Source organism: Lycium barbarum, chromosome 4 (assembly GCF_019175385.1).
Source record: "Lycium barbarum isolate Lr01 chromosome 4, ASM1917538v2, whole genome shotgun sequence".
NCBI classification, from domain to species: Eukaryota; Viridiplantae; Streptophyta; class Magnoliopsida; order Solanales; family Solanaceae; genus Lycium; species Lycium barbarum.
Genome location: NC_083340.1, coordinates 19,109,015 through 19,128,481, shown reverse-complemented (window position 1 = coordinate 19,128,481; position 19,467 = coordinate 19,109,015). Strand labels below are relative to the sequence as shown.

Here is a 19,467-nt window from a genome sequence, read left to right as displayed (position 1 = left end):
GTATTTGATTTATTTCACGCATCAGCAATTTCAGAGGCTTGTCATTTCACTGATTTTGTCAGCCTCTTATAATGTCTTGTTGCTTTTGGGCACTGATCAATGTTTGTCCCTCCTTGCAGAAATTTATCTTGGAGTTGCTGCTTGTGTAGGATTAGTTTTACACAATTGCATTTATAGTTCTATTTTGACTGAGTACATATTATTATTCTTGTAAATAAAATTATAAATAAAATTATAACACAAATTTGAAAAGAAATTCAAAGGCTCAGTGAGCCTTTAGTTTTATTAATCGATAATTGTAAAGTCGAATTTAAACTTTAAAGCTTACAAACTTACATTTACTTTTCTTTGATTTCGTAAACTTAAACTAGAAAAAGAAAATTCAATTTGACAACTCTTCAAATTTAAATCTACATATTTTCCACCATTTTATTCAATTCTTCCATATTAACATTAGGAGGAATTGGCTCAAAATTTTCATAATCGACATCTCCATACATTGGAGATGTTTGTACCGATGGATCTCCAAGTGACATTATATCTTCAAGTTGCTGGTCTTCTCTTGGATCTTGTTCTCTTCCTTGGTTTCTTCGCTCTGATCTAATCCAATCTCTGAAACATACTAGAACATTCATTGCGTTGCTGCCCAATGAGTGTCGGTTGTCTCCGAGCTGCTGCCTTCCTTGGCTAAATGCACTTTCTGATGCAACAGTTGAAAAAACATTGATCAGTGCCCAAAAGCAAAGGAAGAGCTAACTAGTTTGAAAAAAAAAAAAAGAGCTAACTAGTTTTCAAACGTTGGAAAAGGTCACTGCCCACTTTATTAATTCTGTGGGGCTCAGCTGACCAGTGACCACTAAATTTTTTTTTAAAAAAAGGAGAGCTAAGTAGTTTTCATTTAGTAGCAATTAAATATTAACGGATCCGACTCCTCTCCATTTTCATTGTCTCCATTTTCACCAAGTTCTTACTTGAATAAGAGACACATTACATGAGTTAAAATTAATGGTTAAGTTTTAATTAACTAAAGTAAGATTCTAACTATGGTTTGAATAATTAATAAATATTTCATATATTTGCTTCCAAAATTTTAAGAATCCCACAATTATAGCTACAGCTATTTTATTGGGATACAATGTTTTTAAAATACTTATTATTAGTAATAAATGTAATACTTATCTTTTTTTTTATTTGAAGTGGGCCGGGCCGGTGCCTCGGTGGGCCATCACTCGGGCTGGTGGGCTGTCCACCTTGTCCGGCCCAACCCCCTAATAAAATTCACCTAGCCCAGCCCCTTACACCTCTTAGTGGGCTTGGGCCGGGCCAGGTCCGGGCTGGCCCGGCCCACTTGACACCCTTAACTTATTCAACTGATCTATTGTCATTGCAAAATACTATGATACTGAGAAATTGGTATTAAAATTTGTAAAAAGTAATGTCCGAACGACTTCAAGTATAGAATTCTTATAATATATAAAGTAATCAACTTGATAGTACTTCTTTTCTTTATATATCAACAACACATAATTAAATATGAATTTGACCAACGTCGACTATGGTTACAATAGTTTCATTTCCTAAATTTTTTGGCTTGTTTTTTAAGAAAATATAGCCTTATACGTTCTTACTATCAGTTACTTCTTTGTCCATTAATATTAAACTTCAGCTTTTATTGATACACAAAATTTGAAATTTTCTATCTTTGATGATGATAAATCTCTTCAGCCAATTATAAGCTCTAAACTCTATCAAATTGAGTATCGCGAAACATTTAGGAGATGTTTGATTTGGAGTAGAAAATATTTATTATTTTTCATAAAATATTTAACATTGTTAATACAATCTTTGGTTTCACTTTTTCTTTCTTCGCAAAATTAGCATTATTTAATATAATGTTTGGTTCTACTTTTCTTTTCCGCATAAGCAATACATGTACTATGTTCTTTAAAAATAAATTCGTTTTGTTTGATGAAAAGGATAGTGCACGTTAGACGTGAAGAGATATCTTTTATAGCACAGCAATGAAAAAAAAAATAGATTAGAAAAATGTGAGAGTCAGTCAATTTCAAAATCACAAGTTATTTGAATTTTTCCTCTCGTATAAATTTCACGTTATTATCATATCTAGTAGTACAAACTTACAACATTTTTCTGTATTCAATCTTTTTCAACTTGAGTCTTGTTAATTTTATGCTCATTCAACTTAAATAAAAAATATATTCACACGATTCACATAAGTTGAAAGAAAAGAGTTACTTACAAATAAAAAGGAGAAATCATATTTCCTGTTCTAGTTAGGGGAAACTCTATAGGTCTACATCAACAAGCAAGATGGTTGCCTTGATAAGTTGATATTTTATTTAATATCGTTTACTTCCGTTTTACATATTTTATGTGATTTAGAAGTGATCAGGAAGAAACCAAGTGAGAACGAGGCAAAAAGGAGCCAAATTGAAGAAAATGACAAAAGTAGCTAGAGGCGCAAAACTGGCCAGATCTGCAATTCCGAATTTCTTTGGTTATTTTGGTCATATTTTGACATGGGAAAATAGGTATTTATAAGAGCAAGACATGGAGCAAATATCTCTCATCTTTGGCCATTTTTACAAGGCTTGGAAGCTAGGGTTCATCATCTACACCATGGGAGGAGAAGATTGGAGCATTTTAATGAGAAATTTCTTAAACCTTTCTTCAACTCCTTGTTTTGTATTCAATATTTAAGAGTGTAGTATTTCATTCCTTTACTTGAAACTTGTTTATGGAAATATACATTGTTAAAGTTTGGATTGAAACTCTTATTATGCTTATATATTGAATGATTTTCATTTCTAATGAAGTGCGTCTTTATTTCTTTAATTAATCTTGTTCTTTAATGCTTCTTAAGGGATTAGCTAACCCTAGGACTCGCCCATTTACTTCGATTTGAGCTCGGAAGAGGAAAATTGAGGTTGAAAAGATTAATTAACAAGGATTTGGGACTTTAAACCTCATCTAATAGCTTGAGCCAGAAATAGGAAAGCTACTTGAAACTAAAATGGGTTCGCATTTGTAACATTCTAAGGCTTGAAAAAGCTTAGTAATTAGATTACCAATTTGGTTGAAAGACTTTTGGTAAAATTAAGCAACCCATTGTTTACTACATCTAAACATATAAATAAGTTGAATTGATACCAAGTTGCATTACTTTCCTTTGGAACCACAACCTTAGTCCTTTTACCAATAAATTAAATTTCACAACAAGATTTCTTTAGCAATTAGTGTGACAAACTTCAAATCAAATATTATCTATACTCCCTTCCCTGGAAATATAGACAATTAGTTGAGCATTACACTTAGCTTGCTAAGTACATTTCTTCGTCGTATTCCCTGTGGGATTCGACCCCAACCTTGTTGGGTTCTATATTTGACCAACGACCGCTTTACTCCTATTTTAAGGATGTAATTTGGGCGTATCAGCCTCCAACACGACAATTTTTTTCTACTTTCCAACCTAACTATGTAAAAAAAGTAAATTGAAAGCCATTGATGACACAAAAATTGGCGTCGAAGAGCTTGTTGATGTGAAGTTTTAGGATAGTGAAAATTGAATCTAGTGATGACTCTGATTCCAGCATCAAACAATTCTATGTACTTCTACATATCTTTTCTCCAAACTTTTTGAGACCTAAAAGGGAAAAAGGTTAAAGATTAAATAGAATCTGCTAAAAACGTTCCAGATGGCAGAGCCTATAAAAATAGAAAGTGTAAGACTTGAGGGAAATGAAGCCCCTTTCTTGCTTTTATATTGTTTTTGTTGATTGGCATTGCTTGAAATAAGCATAATTATTAACTGAATTAATCAAATATATTTAATTATTCAATCCGACATCTCAAATTCTCTAGACTTTTTGTAGTAATGAAGAGGAGGCTATTGATTTAATAACTGTAGAACGTGGAAGAGATGCATGGGCTTCAGTAACATGAATAATGGGAATCATTATTTAGTTGTAAATGATGGAGTGAATAATTAAGCTAGACCCGTTTTTGGGGAATTGAATGGAGCATTAAAGTAGGACTAATAAACTTCTCATACAGTCACCCTTTATGTAATTTTAATATTAAAACTAAATTAGATCTTTATTTAGGTTTTGAATAAATACTGGGTCGTAAAGTCATTTCTGGTGCTGAATTTGTATTTCAACATTTATGTAATTTAAATATTACTATTTAATTAAATTTTAATTTACTGTAGAGATAAAATTATAATCTAACTTTAAAGGTGGGGGCTTCTATGATTTTCCCCTTTTCCCCATATATTCACGTCATCTATTTTGAAGTCTAGATATTTTTTTAAGCATACAGTAAAATATTAGAAGACAGAGTTGTGAAAACCTTACTTTTATATAGTGTGCCTTTAAGATAACGGAGGAGCCTTTTCTTTTGGCAACAAAGTAATGCTCCCTTGCAACGGCGCCCTTGCAATGGCGAGCAAGTCTCTAATATATTTAGGCTAAAAATTGATGTGTATTTGGTGTTTACTTCAAGAGTTCAAGTCAATAGCTAGTTAATTAATACTTATGTATTTAATTTTACCTCGTCAACTTCACAATAAACTTACATAATTTGGTTAAAGACTACAACTAGCTTCGCGGAAAAGCATGCCAAAACTGCAACTAAGAATGTGTTTTGAGAAATTGACAAAAATAGTTTCTGATGTTTTGGGAAAGTCTAAGGCGTCCCTCAAATATATTCTTGAGCGGTTTTAATTCGTTAAGTTTTTAAAAAGTGAGCACATTTCACTTTATCAAAGCATTTATATAAACTCTGGTGTTTAAATTTAAAGGGAACTGCACAAAATAGAACTAACTAGACACTTCTGGAAAGTCCTGTCTAATTCGCAACACCAAAAATTGGACCAGACACCAAAAACAAATAAAATATAACTGCAACTGCACTTCAAAAAATTATACCAGACTCTAAAAATGAATCAAAGGCGAAAATTGCACCTCCAAGTGTGAGTTATTATTAAATGCCACTTAATGTTTTCACAGTTCTTTCTAAATCTAACAATGAATGTGTGCTAAATATTTGATCGAGACCAAAAGAACTCGTGAATGCTAAATATTTGATCGAAATCAAAAGTGTTCACTTTTGATAAATCCAAAAACAACAATTGTTCAGTAACATAAAGGACCAATTTTGCTATTCTCAATGTTTTCCAACTAAATTATTTTAGGGTACAAGTGTACAACGTCCTGCAGCTTTCTCAATAATTAATCTCCATTATAAGTCATCCACAGTCTATGTTCTAAATGTAGATATCTTCTCTTACTTATCTTCTATTTGCTTTTTCCTCGTGCGTGCACTGTTGCTAGTTATTTTAATTCTTAAACCTTGTAACTCGGACACATATTATGTCAGTGTAATTTCTTCATTTTTTTTCCCTTTCTTTTTCCTCGTGTGAACTATTGCCACTCTTGCAAATCTTAAACATTGCAACTTGTACATACTAAAATTCAATATTAATTAAAGGAACTACAATGTCATTATTTAACTCTTCATCAACAATCTGTGTCTTCCTTGTGGTTATTAGGTTAAAAGTTCATCTTTTTCTGTTCAAGGCCTCGTAATATATTTTCAAGTCAATTCTTAATTCATGCTTTTCCTAAAGTCCAGAGAGGATGATATCGGTAGATGTTTAGCAATTTATTCCTCACATATGAGTCGCCTTGAAAGTGCGATTAATGGTGGAGGAAACTATATTTTTTTCTTGCTTCTGCTATTAATTTAATGATGTATTTTTAACTTTTATAATTATTTGAGATAATGGTAAAAAACACACCTCAAGTATCACCTTTTTTTGAGTTTTCTACCTGAACTATCAGTTGTGAGAGTTGTCTACCTAAACTATCACCAATTAGTTTGCAAAACACACTTCAATTATCACTTGTTCACTTTTCCTACCTAAACTATAACCAGCTAATTTGCAAAACACACCTCAAGTATCACCTTTGCAAACTAATTGGTGATAGTTCAGGTAGAAAACTCTTACACCTGATAGTTCAGGTAGGAAACTCAAAAAATGATGATACTTGAGGTGTGTTTTTGTCCCTTAACCCTAATTATTTAGATAGGAAATGACGTCAATTTTATTTTTTGAAAATCAAATATTGTTATCCTATACATGTGTGTATTGGTGAAAATATACCGGAGGCAAAGAATTTATACCAGACACATAGCGAGCATAGAGAGGAGTATAGTCGGACAATCAATCCAAAGACTTGTTCAACCGTCCGAGAATTAGCTCTCGGACCCACCTTATTCACACCGGACAGCAGGGTCCGTGAATGATCCTCAGAGTCTTAGAAGATAACTCAAACAACGGCCAGATGATCTCAAGATATCAAGAATTCCATTTAATCTCATTTAATGTGCACGATCTCAATTAGCTATTTAAAGGTTCAAATGGGCGAAAGTCAAGAAAATAATTACTACCAGTTTATCCTATAAAGTCAACTAACTATAAAAGATTCTACTCATATTCTCTCACAACCTTCATTGTTTATCAAGTGTTCATCGCAGACATCAAGCAACTCAATAAGATTCTCTTTAACTCTTCCTCTTTCGATTATTTTGAAAACTTGATTATCTGTTCGATTGTTCATAACGTTAATATCATTGCATTCATATTATCAAGAAATTGTTATAAAATAAAGCTAAAAGAGTCACAATATTAAAGGATGAAAACCATAGAAATAGAATGACAAAAGAGGAGAGATTTTTACTATTCTTCTAAAATGTGTTACAAGTATATTTCATATGAAAACTTATGCCTCTATTTATAGTGCTACATATGCATTCAATATATGAGAAAATGGAGGAACCATTAAGATGGTGGAGGAAAATGGAGGAACCATTAAGATGGTGGAGGAGAAGCATTATATGTGTGTATTGGACATCCATAATATATTTCATAACACTCCCCCTTGGATGTCCATAGATGATGTGCATCGTTAAAAACCTTATTGGGAAAAAGCCTCAATGAAGGAAAATAGTACACATATCTAGTAATACGCTTTGAGAGTTGCCTCATTAAAAACCTTACCAAGAAAACCCAATGGGACAAAACTTGGTTAAGGAAAAAAGAGTACAACACGTATTTCACTCCCCCTGACGAAGACCAATAGATGTCGGAGTCTTCGCATTCCAATCTTGAATATCATTTTCTCACGAATTGAAGTTGGCAAAGATTTGGTGAACAAATCTGCAGGATTGTCACTTGAACGAATTTGTTGCACATCAAGATCACCATTCTTCTGGAGATCATGAGTGAAAAATAACTTTGGTGAAATGTGCTTCGTTCTATCTCCTTTTATAAATCCTCCTTTTAATTGAGCTATGCAAGCAGCATTATCTTCATATAATACTGTGGGTATTTTTGTATCACACTTCAAGCCACATCTTTCTCTGATGAAATGTATCACTGATCTCAACCACACACATTCTCTACTTGCTTCATGAATAGCTATTATCTCAGCATGATTCGAAGAAGTAGCAACAATGGACTGCTTTGTGGATCGCCATGATATAGCAGTACCTCCGCATGTAAACAGATAGCCTTTGTTAGTATAAAAGAGACCCATATCGCTAGTTCCCTTCAGATATCGCAATATATGCTTAACTCCGTTCCAATGTTTTCGTGTAGGAGAAGAGCTATATTTTGCTAGCAAATTAACAAAGAACGCTATGTCAGGTCTTGTAGCGTTAACAAGATACATAAGTGCACCAATTGCACTAGGATATGGTACTTCAGGACCAAGAAGCTCTTCATTTTCTCCTTGAGGTTGGAACGGATCTTTACTAACTTCAAGTGAGCGAACAACCATTGGAGTACTTAAAGGATGTGCATTGTCCATGTAAAATCTTTTTAAAACCTTTTCGGTATAAGCAGATTGATGGATAAGGATCCCATCTGTCAAATGTTCAATCTGCAAACCAAGACAAAGTTTTGCTTTTCCCAGATCTTCCATCTCAAATTCTTTCTTTAAATATTCAATCGCTTTTTGGAGCTCTTCTGGAGTTCCAATTAGGTTTATGTCATCAACATAAACAGCAATTATAACGAACTCTGATTTTGCTTTCTTAATAAAAACACATGGACAAATGGCATCATTTATATATCCTTCATTTATCAAGTACTCACTTAGGCGATTATACCACATGCGCCCTGATTGTTTTAAACCATATAATGATCTTTGTAATCTGATTGAATACATTTCCCGAGACTTTAAACCAAATGCTTCAGGCATTTTATATCCTTCAGGAATTTTCATATAAATTTCATCAAGTAAGCCACATAGGTTGTGACAACATCCATCAGTATAAATAATGTGACATTTTCTGATGTTTGGACTGCTGGTCCAATAAACATTACGTTTATCAAGATGCATCATTTTACTTGGTAATTATTTCTACATCAACATGCTTTAAGAGACGTAGTACTCAGATCCTCACAATCTTATACAATATTGCGTGCCATATTGTATCAAAGATATCGTCGACAAGATATCATTTTGTATCGGTTCGCAATTAGACATAACTTACTGAGATCTCATCACTTCATCATTTTCAGGTACCTGAACCTCGCATAAGGTTTCATGAAGTGTTATGTCATCGGCTCTTCAAGAGCATTTTGCCTCCTTATTATGATCATTTGCTCCTCCCTTTTTCAAGGATTATTATATTTAGAACCGATTGGTCTACCATGCTCCATGCATGTTGTAGACTCTGTCCTTCAGGGACATTAGGAGCATTTTGCAGATGAAATATGAAATAGTTGGGTCAGCAAATGCTTCCAGCATTTGACTTGAATTATCTGAGGATCATACTGATGATAATTCACAACATATTTCTTAGCTGCTTATTCTCTCCCCCTTATTTTAGTGACATATGTCCCCATTTTCTTTGGGAAAATCCATCTGTGTGCATCATGGTATATCCATTAATTATGTATCGCACATCAAATGCTAAAAGATGGAAATATCTAGTTCCTGACCCTGAACCAAATATGAGGGGAGAATTTATCAAAATTTATTGATCTGAAGCATACAAATGCTGTTGTATGCAATATATCATATCTCAGACCAACATCTGAAACTCTGTTCTCATAAGCAATGGTTTAGCTGTATTATGGAAGCATCTAATGCCAAACCAACTTAGATATAAACCAGCATTATCAAGATGATTGTCTTGATTACGTATTCTGAAAATTGTGCTTCCAACTCAATCATTTTGAGCAAGCAACTTCGTAAATGTCAAACTGCCAGTTGACAATAAACATACATGTGACCGTCTCATAGATGCATCTATTTAAGACATCACATTGCAGGTGAAGGGGCCCACATTCACCTTTTATATTTTTCAGAATTTTGTCGATTCAGTCCCAACATTAGCTGGTGTAATCAACTTATCATGAGAACAAGCAACACAAACAAATTTTTGAAGAATCTTCTAGTTCTTCAATATGTTTTTAATACTCAATTAGCACATTAGATTTAAATCAGGACAACCAAAATGGTATTTCCAACTAATAAAATTATCTATATCCGTAAAACTTAAGTTTACCATGACGAGTGCTATTTATTTTAGTAAACTTCTGGTTTAATATTGCATGAGATTTTATGTCATAAACTTCTGGTTTATTGTGACATGTGATCCATCATACTCGGGTAACGTTTCATATACATATTCCTTACCCGTAGTAACTTAAAAATATTCAATTTTTCAATCATTTGTAGTCCCAATGTGATAACCAATTTTATTACTAGTAAACTTCAGGTTTACTACGATTTATAACAATTACGATCTGGGATAAATGGTGCAATCATGTATAACCTCTTCAAGAGACTTTAATTTATTTTTCATAATCAGATATTATTTGAACACTGTTGGTGTCATGATACTCGTAAACAAACAATTATCTCTTCTGGAGTCCTTGATTTTTGTATCACCAAATATTGCGTAGATACTGCTAGTATCATGGGAAAAAAAATTGGTTAGACACTACTGGTGTCATGAAAGAAACAGTAATTAAATGGACATTATAAATTGTAAATTACGAAAAGTAAACATTAAGTTCTAACTTCAGTATTTCAAATATCTCCTTCAAGAAGACTAGCCATTAACATCTGAATATTTTGTATCAAAGCAGCAATCACATAGTAATCACACCCTTCAGGAAAGGGATACACCAATGTTTATTTCCTTCAAGGAAATCAATAACAACTAACCATAATTTATCAATGTGGTTATAGTAGAAAGCACTTTACTCTGCTTCCTTTTTCTTTAAAATGATACTTTAATAAAATTATTCAAGATGTTTCTACATACGACAGGTACGTGTTGCAATGCCTTAATTTCATACCACACAATAAAATGTATATTCCTTGTATTTTATCTCTCCAGGAGATAGGTTGTGATATTTCTTCATTCACTTCGGGAAATGAATCCTGATTATTCAAATGTGCTTGCTATACGACACTCATCAATAACTCGTTATTTTCCTCAAGCACAAGAAGATATTGCTTCAGAATATTTCTCAAATATTTTACCGATTCTTTCTGCTTCATGAGTAAATTTTAAAGTTTTACCACTTCGGGATTAAATTTTAAATGTTTACTACTTCGAGAGTAAATTTTAAGGTCTTACTACTTCAGGAGTAGATCTCGGAGTTATTTACTACTTCAAGAGTAAATTTCAGAATTCTACTACTTGGGGAGTAGAGCTCGGAGGTTACAACATTCGGAGTAGAGTTCAAAGTTTTGCTACTTCGGGATCAGATTTATGAGTTTACTACTTCGGGAGTAAAGCATAGAATATTCGAAATATTTCTTCTCAATTATTCTACCTCTTCTGGAGTTGAGTCGTGATTTCTTCACAACCAAGAGCACGTCCATATTTATAAGCTTTACTACATACTATCACATTCACTTCAGGGAATAGATCCATATTTGTAATATTTATTAGAAGTTTCATTCTTCAGGAATGAAATATATCTGAAAGTGGCTTAATCATATCAAATAATGATAGCTTAGTACCTCTTTTAACATATTGTTACTTCTGGAGCAAATCGAGGCATAAATATGATGTAGAGAAATTTTCTCTAACATATCTTTCAGAGTATACCTGACTTCAAAGCAATTATTACTTTAGGAGCTAATATGTAGCACCGTGATATATTAAATTTACAAAATTATTATAGAATAAATTTACATATTGATAGACAGTAACCAAAAATTGCATCAACCATAATTTTGATGCCTCATCACGTATTGCTTTTCAGGAGCAATAATGATTTCTCTTTATTCAAGTTCTGCCGAAGTGCTAGCAAATTTGTTTCTGCTCATAGTTAGAATCAAAGGTATATAACTTGAAGAATTCAAAAGATATAAATAAGGGGAGCTAGGGCATGACTTTAGCTGGACATGTTCAAGCAGTATAACAAAACATAGATTAGCCACTCCTAAAATGGGAATCCAGCCATATATAGATCAAAATATCCATGTTTATAACTTCAGCATACTCATCCATATATAAGATTGTTTCATACGTGAATTAAATTTGGATTCCAAATATGGCATATAAGCTTTCGTGATAAACATGGAACAACATAAAAGATGTTTTGGCTATTAGACATGGCAACGTGAAAAATTCAACATTCGATGACTAAAGTGTGTTTTATCTTGAAGAGTTTACAAAAGTATTCAGTGAATATATTGAAGAGTATTACTTACCTGGAACCCTCGCATAAAGCCACGGTATTATCAACACTTAAGGATGCTACTGGCAACATTTTACTATCTCAATTGGTTAGAACTTCGTGCTGATAACGTGTTATAAAATGAAGCTAAAAGAGTCACAATATTAAAGGATGAAAACCATAGAAATAGAATGACAAAAGATGAGAGATTTTTACTATTCTTCTAAAATGTGTTACAAGTATATTTCATATAAAAACTTATGCCTCTATTTATAGTGCTACATATGCATTCAATATATGAGAAAATGGAGGAACCATTAAGATGGTGGAGGAAAATGGAGGAACCATTAAGATGGTGGAGGAGAAGCATTATATTTGTGTATTGGACATCCATAATATATTTCATAACAGAAATAACATTATTTAGATTAATTACGTTACTCTTAACCTCATTCTAAATAATTTGACTGATTGACCTAATAATTTAATTTTAGGCTAAACAATGTGCAGTTGCAAGCAGAGCAGCTTTACCTACTTGTTAATTTGATAAGAGCAAATGCAGATATTATAAGTTAATTTTCAAGAATCTTATGGGGCAGGGAGTTTCAACTGAAAGATCTGCAACAAAATTAAATAGACTGTTAGGGTCAGCTTAGCATGCTTATTTTAGCATTAAAAAGATATATAGTATAGTATTAAACGAGAAGAGAACAAAGAAAAGACTAGTAATGTGCCACTATCACTAGCTTTTAGTTCATTATCGTCTTCTGAATCACCTTTTAAATTGCGGCTTCCAAGAATCAGCATTATGCAAAGCGACAGTTCTAGTGTTCTACTAATATTATTATAACTCTTTTCCATCTTCAATCCCTATTCCCTGTTAGTACTTTAATGTTTACATTTGCTTTTATATATTTGGCTTAATACCCAGATGGACCCTTAAATTTGACATGTTTTGTAAGATAGACATATAAACTTATAAGGTGACCAGATAGACACTTAAACTTACTCAAAGTGTATTTTTCAAGTTTTTCAGTTGTTTTGAAAACAAAAACTATATTTTTCAAACACTCACAATTTTCATGGCCAAACAAGCCCTAAATATATCACAAAATATTTTTTTTTAAAATGCAAAAATAAGGCAAACGCATATACATGAGACTATAAATGTGCACTTAAACCAATAAATACTCGCTAATCGCAATTTTGCAGCTTTCAATTAACTCGGATTTTTTTTACACTTGAATAATTAAAAAACAATAACTTTAACCAATAAAAATCCTTAAAAAAAGAAATTTCAAATTAAGAAATTTTTTTTTTTTAAGGATTTTCTTCTCGGCTTTACAGTTTTCTTAATTTGAAATTTCTTTTACACTTGAAATACTGAACTTAGAAATTTCTTAATTTGAAATTTCTTTTTTTAAGGATTTTTATTGGTTAAAGTTATTGTTTTTTAATTATTCAAGTGTAAAAAAAAAATCCGAGTTAATTGAAAGCTGCAAAATTGCGATTAGCGAGTATTTATTGGTTTAAGTGCACATTTATAGTCTCATGTATATGCGTTTGCCTTATTTTTGCATTTTAAAAAAAATATTTTGTGATATATTTAGGGCTTGTTTGGCCATGAAAATTGTGAGTGTTTGAAAAATATAGTTTTTGTTTTCAAAACAACTGAAAAACTTGAAAAATACACTTTGAGTAAGTTTAAGTATCTATCTGGTCACCTTATAAGTTTATATGCCTATCTTACAAAACATGTCAAGTTTATGGGTCCATCTAGGTATTAAGCCTATATATTTTTTTTGAATTTTTGAAGTCTTGAAGCCGCATATTTTATGTACTATTATAGAATTCCTTTCGATCTATTTAATATTTTAAGGGAATTAATTAAATACATAGAATATAGTACCGTAGCGTAGACAAGAAGATATATTATTTATTGAGATTACATATCTCAAATTAACAAAAGTGGATGCGGCGGCCCACGAGTGCACGCCGACGCATATCAGCAGACATTCACAGACGGAGAAGCACAGCTTTTTGCTTTAGACATCATAGTTAAAACTGTTAAAGCAATATATATGCTTTTCTTTCTAATTGTGTTTCAATCAACATACTAACTGATACTAGTACAAAATATAAGTCTAAAATAAAGTCATTTCACATGGTTCATTTATGTAATTAAATTTTAGGCATAATACAGACACACTCATTTTCCATGGCATTTTGCGTGAGTTACGTGGTATTTTACATGGCATTTCGTGTGTGTTTATAAGGCTAACTTAAATCAAGTTGAGGTGTCTAGATGTGTTTTTTTAAAGTTGGGTCAAATTAAGGAGTATCTATAGACCCCGACTATCTATGTATTATTCCTAAATTTATACCTCAAATAATGCCTTATTGCATGTGTAGTTCGTGTTGTACTCCTTATTAGTAGTACTAGTTAGTAATCACGTAGCTTCTTTTCTTCAATGTGTATTATTGTATGTTGCTTCATTTGCTTTCTATCCTGCTATTTTGTTGTCATTTTCTTTAGACCATGCTTCAAATCCTTTTCTTTTCTAGGTAAATCAAAACAATACAACTTTTCATGTAGAGAGAGAAGCTCCCCCTTCTCTCTAACTTTTCTCTCTCCTACTTTACTTTACTTCTCAGATTACAACAACCATCCAACGTCTATTTTCTAAGGGTTACTACGCTCATCCGGTGACTTCTACCGTGATGGAACCGCCGAGAAGCCTAATTCCGGCGGATCCCAGTCGGAATTCACCCCCAAAAATCAATTAACACATGAATCTCAAGAGAAAGCATCCTTTGCAGATGTTGTGGCAACGACTACAGTCTCTCCGGCTACTATTTTCAGACAAGCACAGGAAGCTGTTAAAGCTAAAAAGACTTCTCACAACGGTAAGGCGGCTGTAATCTTTAAGACCAGAGAATACCATGGTGTTATGGCGGCGGATAGCAGAAGAACCATTGTTGGAAGTTTCTTGAGCAATCGCCCCCAAATTGACAAAATTAGATCCAAATTCTCTGAGTTGTTCTCCCTTGAAGGTATGGTTAAAATTGGAGTCTTTGATAATTTTAATGTCTTCTTGGATTTCACCAATGAAGAAGATTTTAATAATACTTGGTTTAGAAGATCTGTGGACATCAATGGGATGCAAACGTGGTTACAAAAATGGACCCCTAATTTCAAACTAGAGGAAGATTTACCCATAGCCCCAGTTTGGGTACTTCTCCCTAAATTACCTATTCACCTACATAATTGGCTCTATCTTAAACAAATTGCTAGTGTTATTGGTACCCCTCTGGAGTCTGATGTCGCTACCAAAAATAAGACTAGGCCAAGTATGGCTAAAGGGAGAGTAGAACTAGACCTGTTGAAACCATTGCTTGAAAGTATTTGGATTGGGGATGAAGATGAAGACTCCCCTTTGAAAGGTTTCGAGCAAAATATCGAATATGAGTTTGTGCCGAAGTACTGTAAACATTGCAAAAAATTGGGACACTCTGCTGCTGAATGTAGAGTACTGGAAAGGATCGAGCTAAGGCAAAGATGAACAATGAAGAAGTAAAGAAGGAATCCGAAAAAGAGAAGATAAAGAAATAAAACAAAGCGAAGAGAATAATAACAATGAAGGGGGGCACAAAGAAGAAACTGATGGCAGTGTTACAAAAAAGATACAAGAAGGGAAAGGAGAAACTGCCCCAAATAACAGGGAGATTATGAAGAAAACCAATGACAAGAGAACCACCAGTGAAGTGCAAGATGTTTTTCACAATAATGAAGGACAATGTGAAGTTGTCTCTATCTCAAATCAATCGGATAGAATGGTGCAGGAAAAGATTGAGAAAAAAATGAGCATCGCTAATGCAATGGAAAGAGATAGAAAGAAAAAAAGAAATCAGAAACGAAGGGAAGCCAGGAAGCTGAAAACGGTCAAAACTAACAAGATTAAACATCTGAAGAGGACGTTAGATAGAGATCAAGGAAAAGGCATGGATCGAGGGGCAGATGGTGAAATGGAGCTCAAGGAAAATAATGAGACCCCTCAAATGAGTTTGAAAGATGGCAACATTAAAAACAACATTGAAGTGGAAAGTATATATAAGAATTCTGATCCTCCTAAAGAGAAGGAATTTCCTGTAGGAACCACTGATAAGGGAGGAACCATCTTAATTCATCTTAACTTTGCAGAGTCTCCAATAAAGGATGATACCAAGGAACAAGAGGATGAACTGGAAGTTTCAGACAAGGAATCAAACACTCCTAATAAACTAATTGAGGCTTTCGCCCCTGTCACAAGAACTGAGGTACAAGCTATTAGTATGGCTTTGGATGCAGTAACTCGCAGACACAGTTTGTCTCCTAGAGGCAGATCAAAAACCAGAAATAAGAGAGCTACTAATGGATATAGATCCAGAAGTAGGAGAAGACAAAGAAGCAGTGTTGCTTGATCTCCCCTAATCCATATTGTGTTATTATGATTAATACAGTATCATGGAATATTAGGGGGGTTAAGTTCAAAAAGGCTTTTATAAGACTGATTAAAATTGTCAAAATGAACAAAGCTCATTTTGTGACAGTTTAAGAACCTTTTATAGATGACTCCTATCTGGAGAAATACAAGAAGAAAATGGGTTTTCAGAATGCAGTGGCCAATAGGAATGGAAAAATATGGTGTTTTGGGGAAAATATACTAGACTGTTCTGTTACTTCCAACAGCAATCAACAAATCACGATGAAGATCAAGCAGCTGACCACTAATAGAACCTTTTGGTTCACAGTTGTTTATGCTAAGACTACAGCCAGGAAAAGGAGGAAACTATGGCACAAGCTTAGACAGAATTCTTCTCTAATAGATGGGCCTTCGGCTGTCCTAGGAGACGTCAATGTGATTTTGTCTCCCAGTGAAAAGAAAGGGGGTACACCTCATAGAATGAGCCAAAGTATGGATTTCATCACCTGCTTGGATGATTGTGGTCTAGTAGATGCAGGGTACAGCGGAAGTCCCTTCACTTGGACCAATGGTAGGCAAAAAGGCAACATGATATGTAAAAGACTAGACAGAGTTCTATACAACGAGGAGTGGAATGAAAACATAGGCAACAGCATGGTTAAGCACAAAGCTAGGACAGGTTCAGACCATAATCTAATTTTATTTGACTGCAAAGAAGTTACTAACAATTCTGTGAGCTATTTTAGGTTCTTGAATTTCTGGACAATGCAGCCAGATTTTCAACAAATTGTCCATAACTCTTGTATGGAGGAGGTGCAAGGCAATGCTATGTGGATCCTACAAGAGAAGCTGAAAAGACTATCCAAAGTATTAAGTAGATGGTCTAAAGAAGTCATTGAAAATGTCTTTGAAAAGGCCAAGCAGTATGAACAACTTATTCCTGACCTTGAAGACAAAATGGACAATGATGATTCTGAGGAAAACAGAAAAGAACTGAATAGAATCAATGCTGAGTACATTAAATGGGCAGGAATACAAGACAACATGTTACAGCAGAAAGCTAATATCCAATGGAATGAAGAGGGAGATGTTTGTACAAAGTATTTCTTCAGTTCCATTAAACACAAGAGAAGAAAGACTACTCTTAATAGAATAAAAAACTCTGATGGAGCCTGGGTGGAAGGAAATGAGGCCATTGGAGATGCGGCAGTCCAATAGTTTGGCACGATGTTCACTGAGAGTGCACAAATCTCGGGTTTTAGAGTTCTTCACCATATTGATAAATTGGTCAAAGAAGAGGATAATCAGAGACTAAACAGGTTCCCAGAAGAAGAAGAGATTAAAAAAGCTATTACAGATCTCAGTCCTAATAGTGTTGCTGGTCCAGACGGCTTTAATGGTTTCTTTTTCCAGAAATGCTGGAATATCATTAAAAAAGACCTGATCAACTTTGTGCAGAGTTTCTATTGTGGTAAAAGGTTAACGAAGTATTTTACTCATACTTGTTTAATATTAATTCCTAAAGTAGATGAACATGCTAGTTTTTCTCAATTGAGGCCTATCAGTCTGACCAACTTCTCTAACAAAATTATTTCTAAGATCATGGCTTCTAGATTAAATGTTTTGTTACCTAAATTAGTATCTAAAAATCAGACTGGATTTATTAGTGGAAGACTCATTACTGAGAATATTCTACTTACCCAGGAGATAGTTCATGATATTAATAAAGGTAATAACAACAATTTGGTTTTCAAATTGGATATGGAAAAAGCGTATGATAGAATTTCCTTGCTTTGCATCATTTTTATGCTTAGAAGGCTTGGTTTCTCTGAATTTTTTATTGACTTAGTTTGGAGACTGCTCTCAGATGTTTGGTATTCTATCATCATCAATGGAGAAAGAAGAGGCTTTTTTCACTCCACTAGGGGTCTTAAGCAAGGGGATCCTTTATCCCCATCTCTTTTTATCCTAACTGCTGAACTTCTTACTAAGTTTCTTAATATGATTCATGAAAAAGACAAATACATTGGTTACAATATGAATGTGAAAGGTCCTAGGATTAATCACCTGGCCTATGCTGATGATGTTATCCTCTTCACATCATGGGATAACTACTCTCTCAAGAAAATTCTGAGATAGCTCAAGAAGTATGAAGAGGTATCTGGACAAAAGATTAACAAAGAGAAGAGCATGTTTTTAACTGCCTCTCATGCCTCTGATGGTAGTCTAAGAAGAATCAAGAGTGTGACAGGTTTCAAATCAAGTACCTTTCCTTTCACATACTTTGGATGCCCTATTTACACAGGTAGGAAGAAAATTGCCTACTTCTCTGATATTACCTCGAAAGTTTTTAAAAGAATTGGGGGTTGGCAAGGAAACCTCTTGTCACATGGAGGAAAAGCAGTGATCATACAACAGGTATTGCAATCCCAAACTCTTCATTTGTTGGCTGCCCTCCCCCCCCCAAAAAAAAAACTATTTTAAAGCATGTTGAGAAATACCTGGCCAATTTTTTCTGGGGTCATAGTGATGGTAAAAACAAGTACCATTGGAGTGCTTGGAAAAATCTTTGCTACCCAAAAGAAGAAGGAGGCCTAGGTTTTAAATCCCTTGCCGATATTCAAAGCTCTTTCAGTCTAAAAAGGTGGTGGAGATTTAGAACTCATAATAGTCTCTAGGCTGAATTTCTTAGATCCAAGTATTATATTAAAGTCAGCTCAGTGGCTAGAGCATGGTGCTCAGGTCAATCTCAAAGTTGGAAAGAGCTTCTAAAATGTAGAAGCATAGCTGAACCTTATATGCTTTGGAAAATCAATTATAGATCCTGTCTATTTTGGTAGGACAAATGGACTGGTTTGTGTCCTCTTGCCTTGATGCTTGAACCTGGTCCTAAACCAGGTAACACCTTGGTAAAGGACTTCATCAGAGATGGTAAATGAATTTCTAGCAAGCTAGTAGACACAGTTCCCCTAAACCTTCAGCACGTCATTCAAAATATCAAGATTTCTAACCAAAGTATCCCTGATTCCTGCATTTGGACCCACAATAGTGATGGTAACTTCTCTTGCTCTTCTGCCAGAGAGATAACTAGACATAAGAAAAACAGCAATGATACTTACAAAAATCTCTGGCATAAAGGCATTCCTTTCAAAGTGTCTTTTTTGAACTGGAGAATTCTTAAAAGAAAGCTCCCCTTTGATGACATTATTTCCAAGTTTGGTCAACAAATTGTGTCTAGATGCAACTGCTGTGTCCATCCTCAAGTAG

At 33.8% G+C, this 19,467-nt stretch overlaps 2 protein-coding genes across 2 annotated transcripts; both read left to right on the top strand.

The window, feature by feature from the left end:
• Window positions 1-517: 517 nt before the first annotated feature.
• On the top strand, window positions 518-15,300 carry LOC132637239 (uncharacterized). Its single transcript, XM_060354357.1, has 2 exons — window positions 518-584; window positions 14,426-15,300. The coding sequence occupies exons 1-2, from the start codon at window positions 518-520 to the stop codon at window positions 15,298-15,300; spliced, it is 942 nt and encodes a 313-aa protein (XP_060210340.1).
• Window positions 15,301-16,377: 1,077 nt separating this feature from the next.
• Window positions 16,378-17,418, top strand: LOC132637237 (uncharacterized). The gene has a single exon (XM_060354356.1). It carries the CDS (start codon window positions 16,378-16,380, stop codon window positions 17,416-17,418), a length of 1,041 nt encoding a protein of 346 aa, XP_060210339.1.
• The last annotated feature ends 2,049 nt before the right edge of the window (window positions 17,419-19,467 follow it).

What these genes read in the sequence shown, in the direction of transcription:
- LOC132637237 (XM_060354356.1), top strand. Translation starts at nt 16,378, where the DNA reads ATGGGTTTTCAGAATGCAGTGGCCAATAGGAATGGAAAAATATGGTGT.
- LOC132637239 (XM_060354357.1), top strand. Translation starts at nt 518, where the DNA reads ATGGATCTCCAAGTGACATTATATCTTCAAGTTGCTGGTCTTCTCTTG. An exon ending in GGATCTTGTTCTCTTCCTTG is followed by an intron (nt 585 to 14,425) that starts GTTTCTTCGCTC and finishes CTATTTTCTAAG; the next exon opens with GGTTACTACGCTCATCCGGT.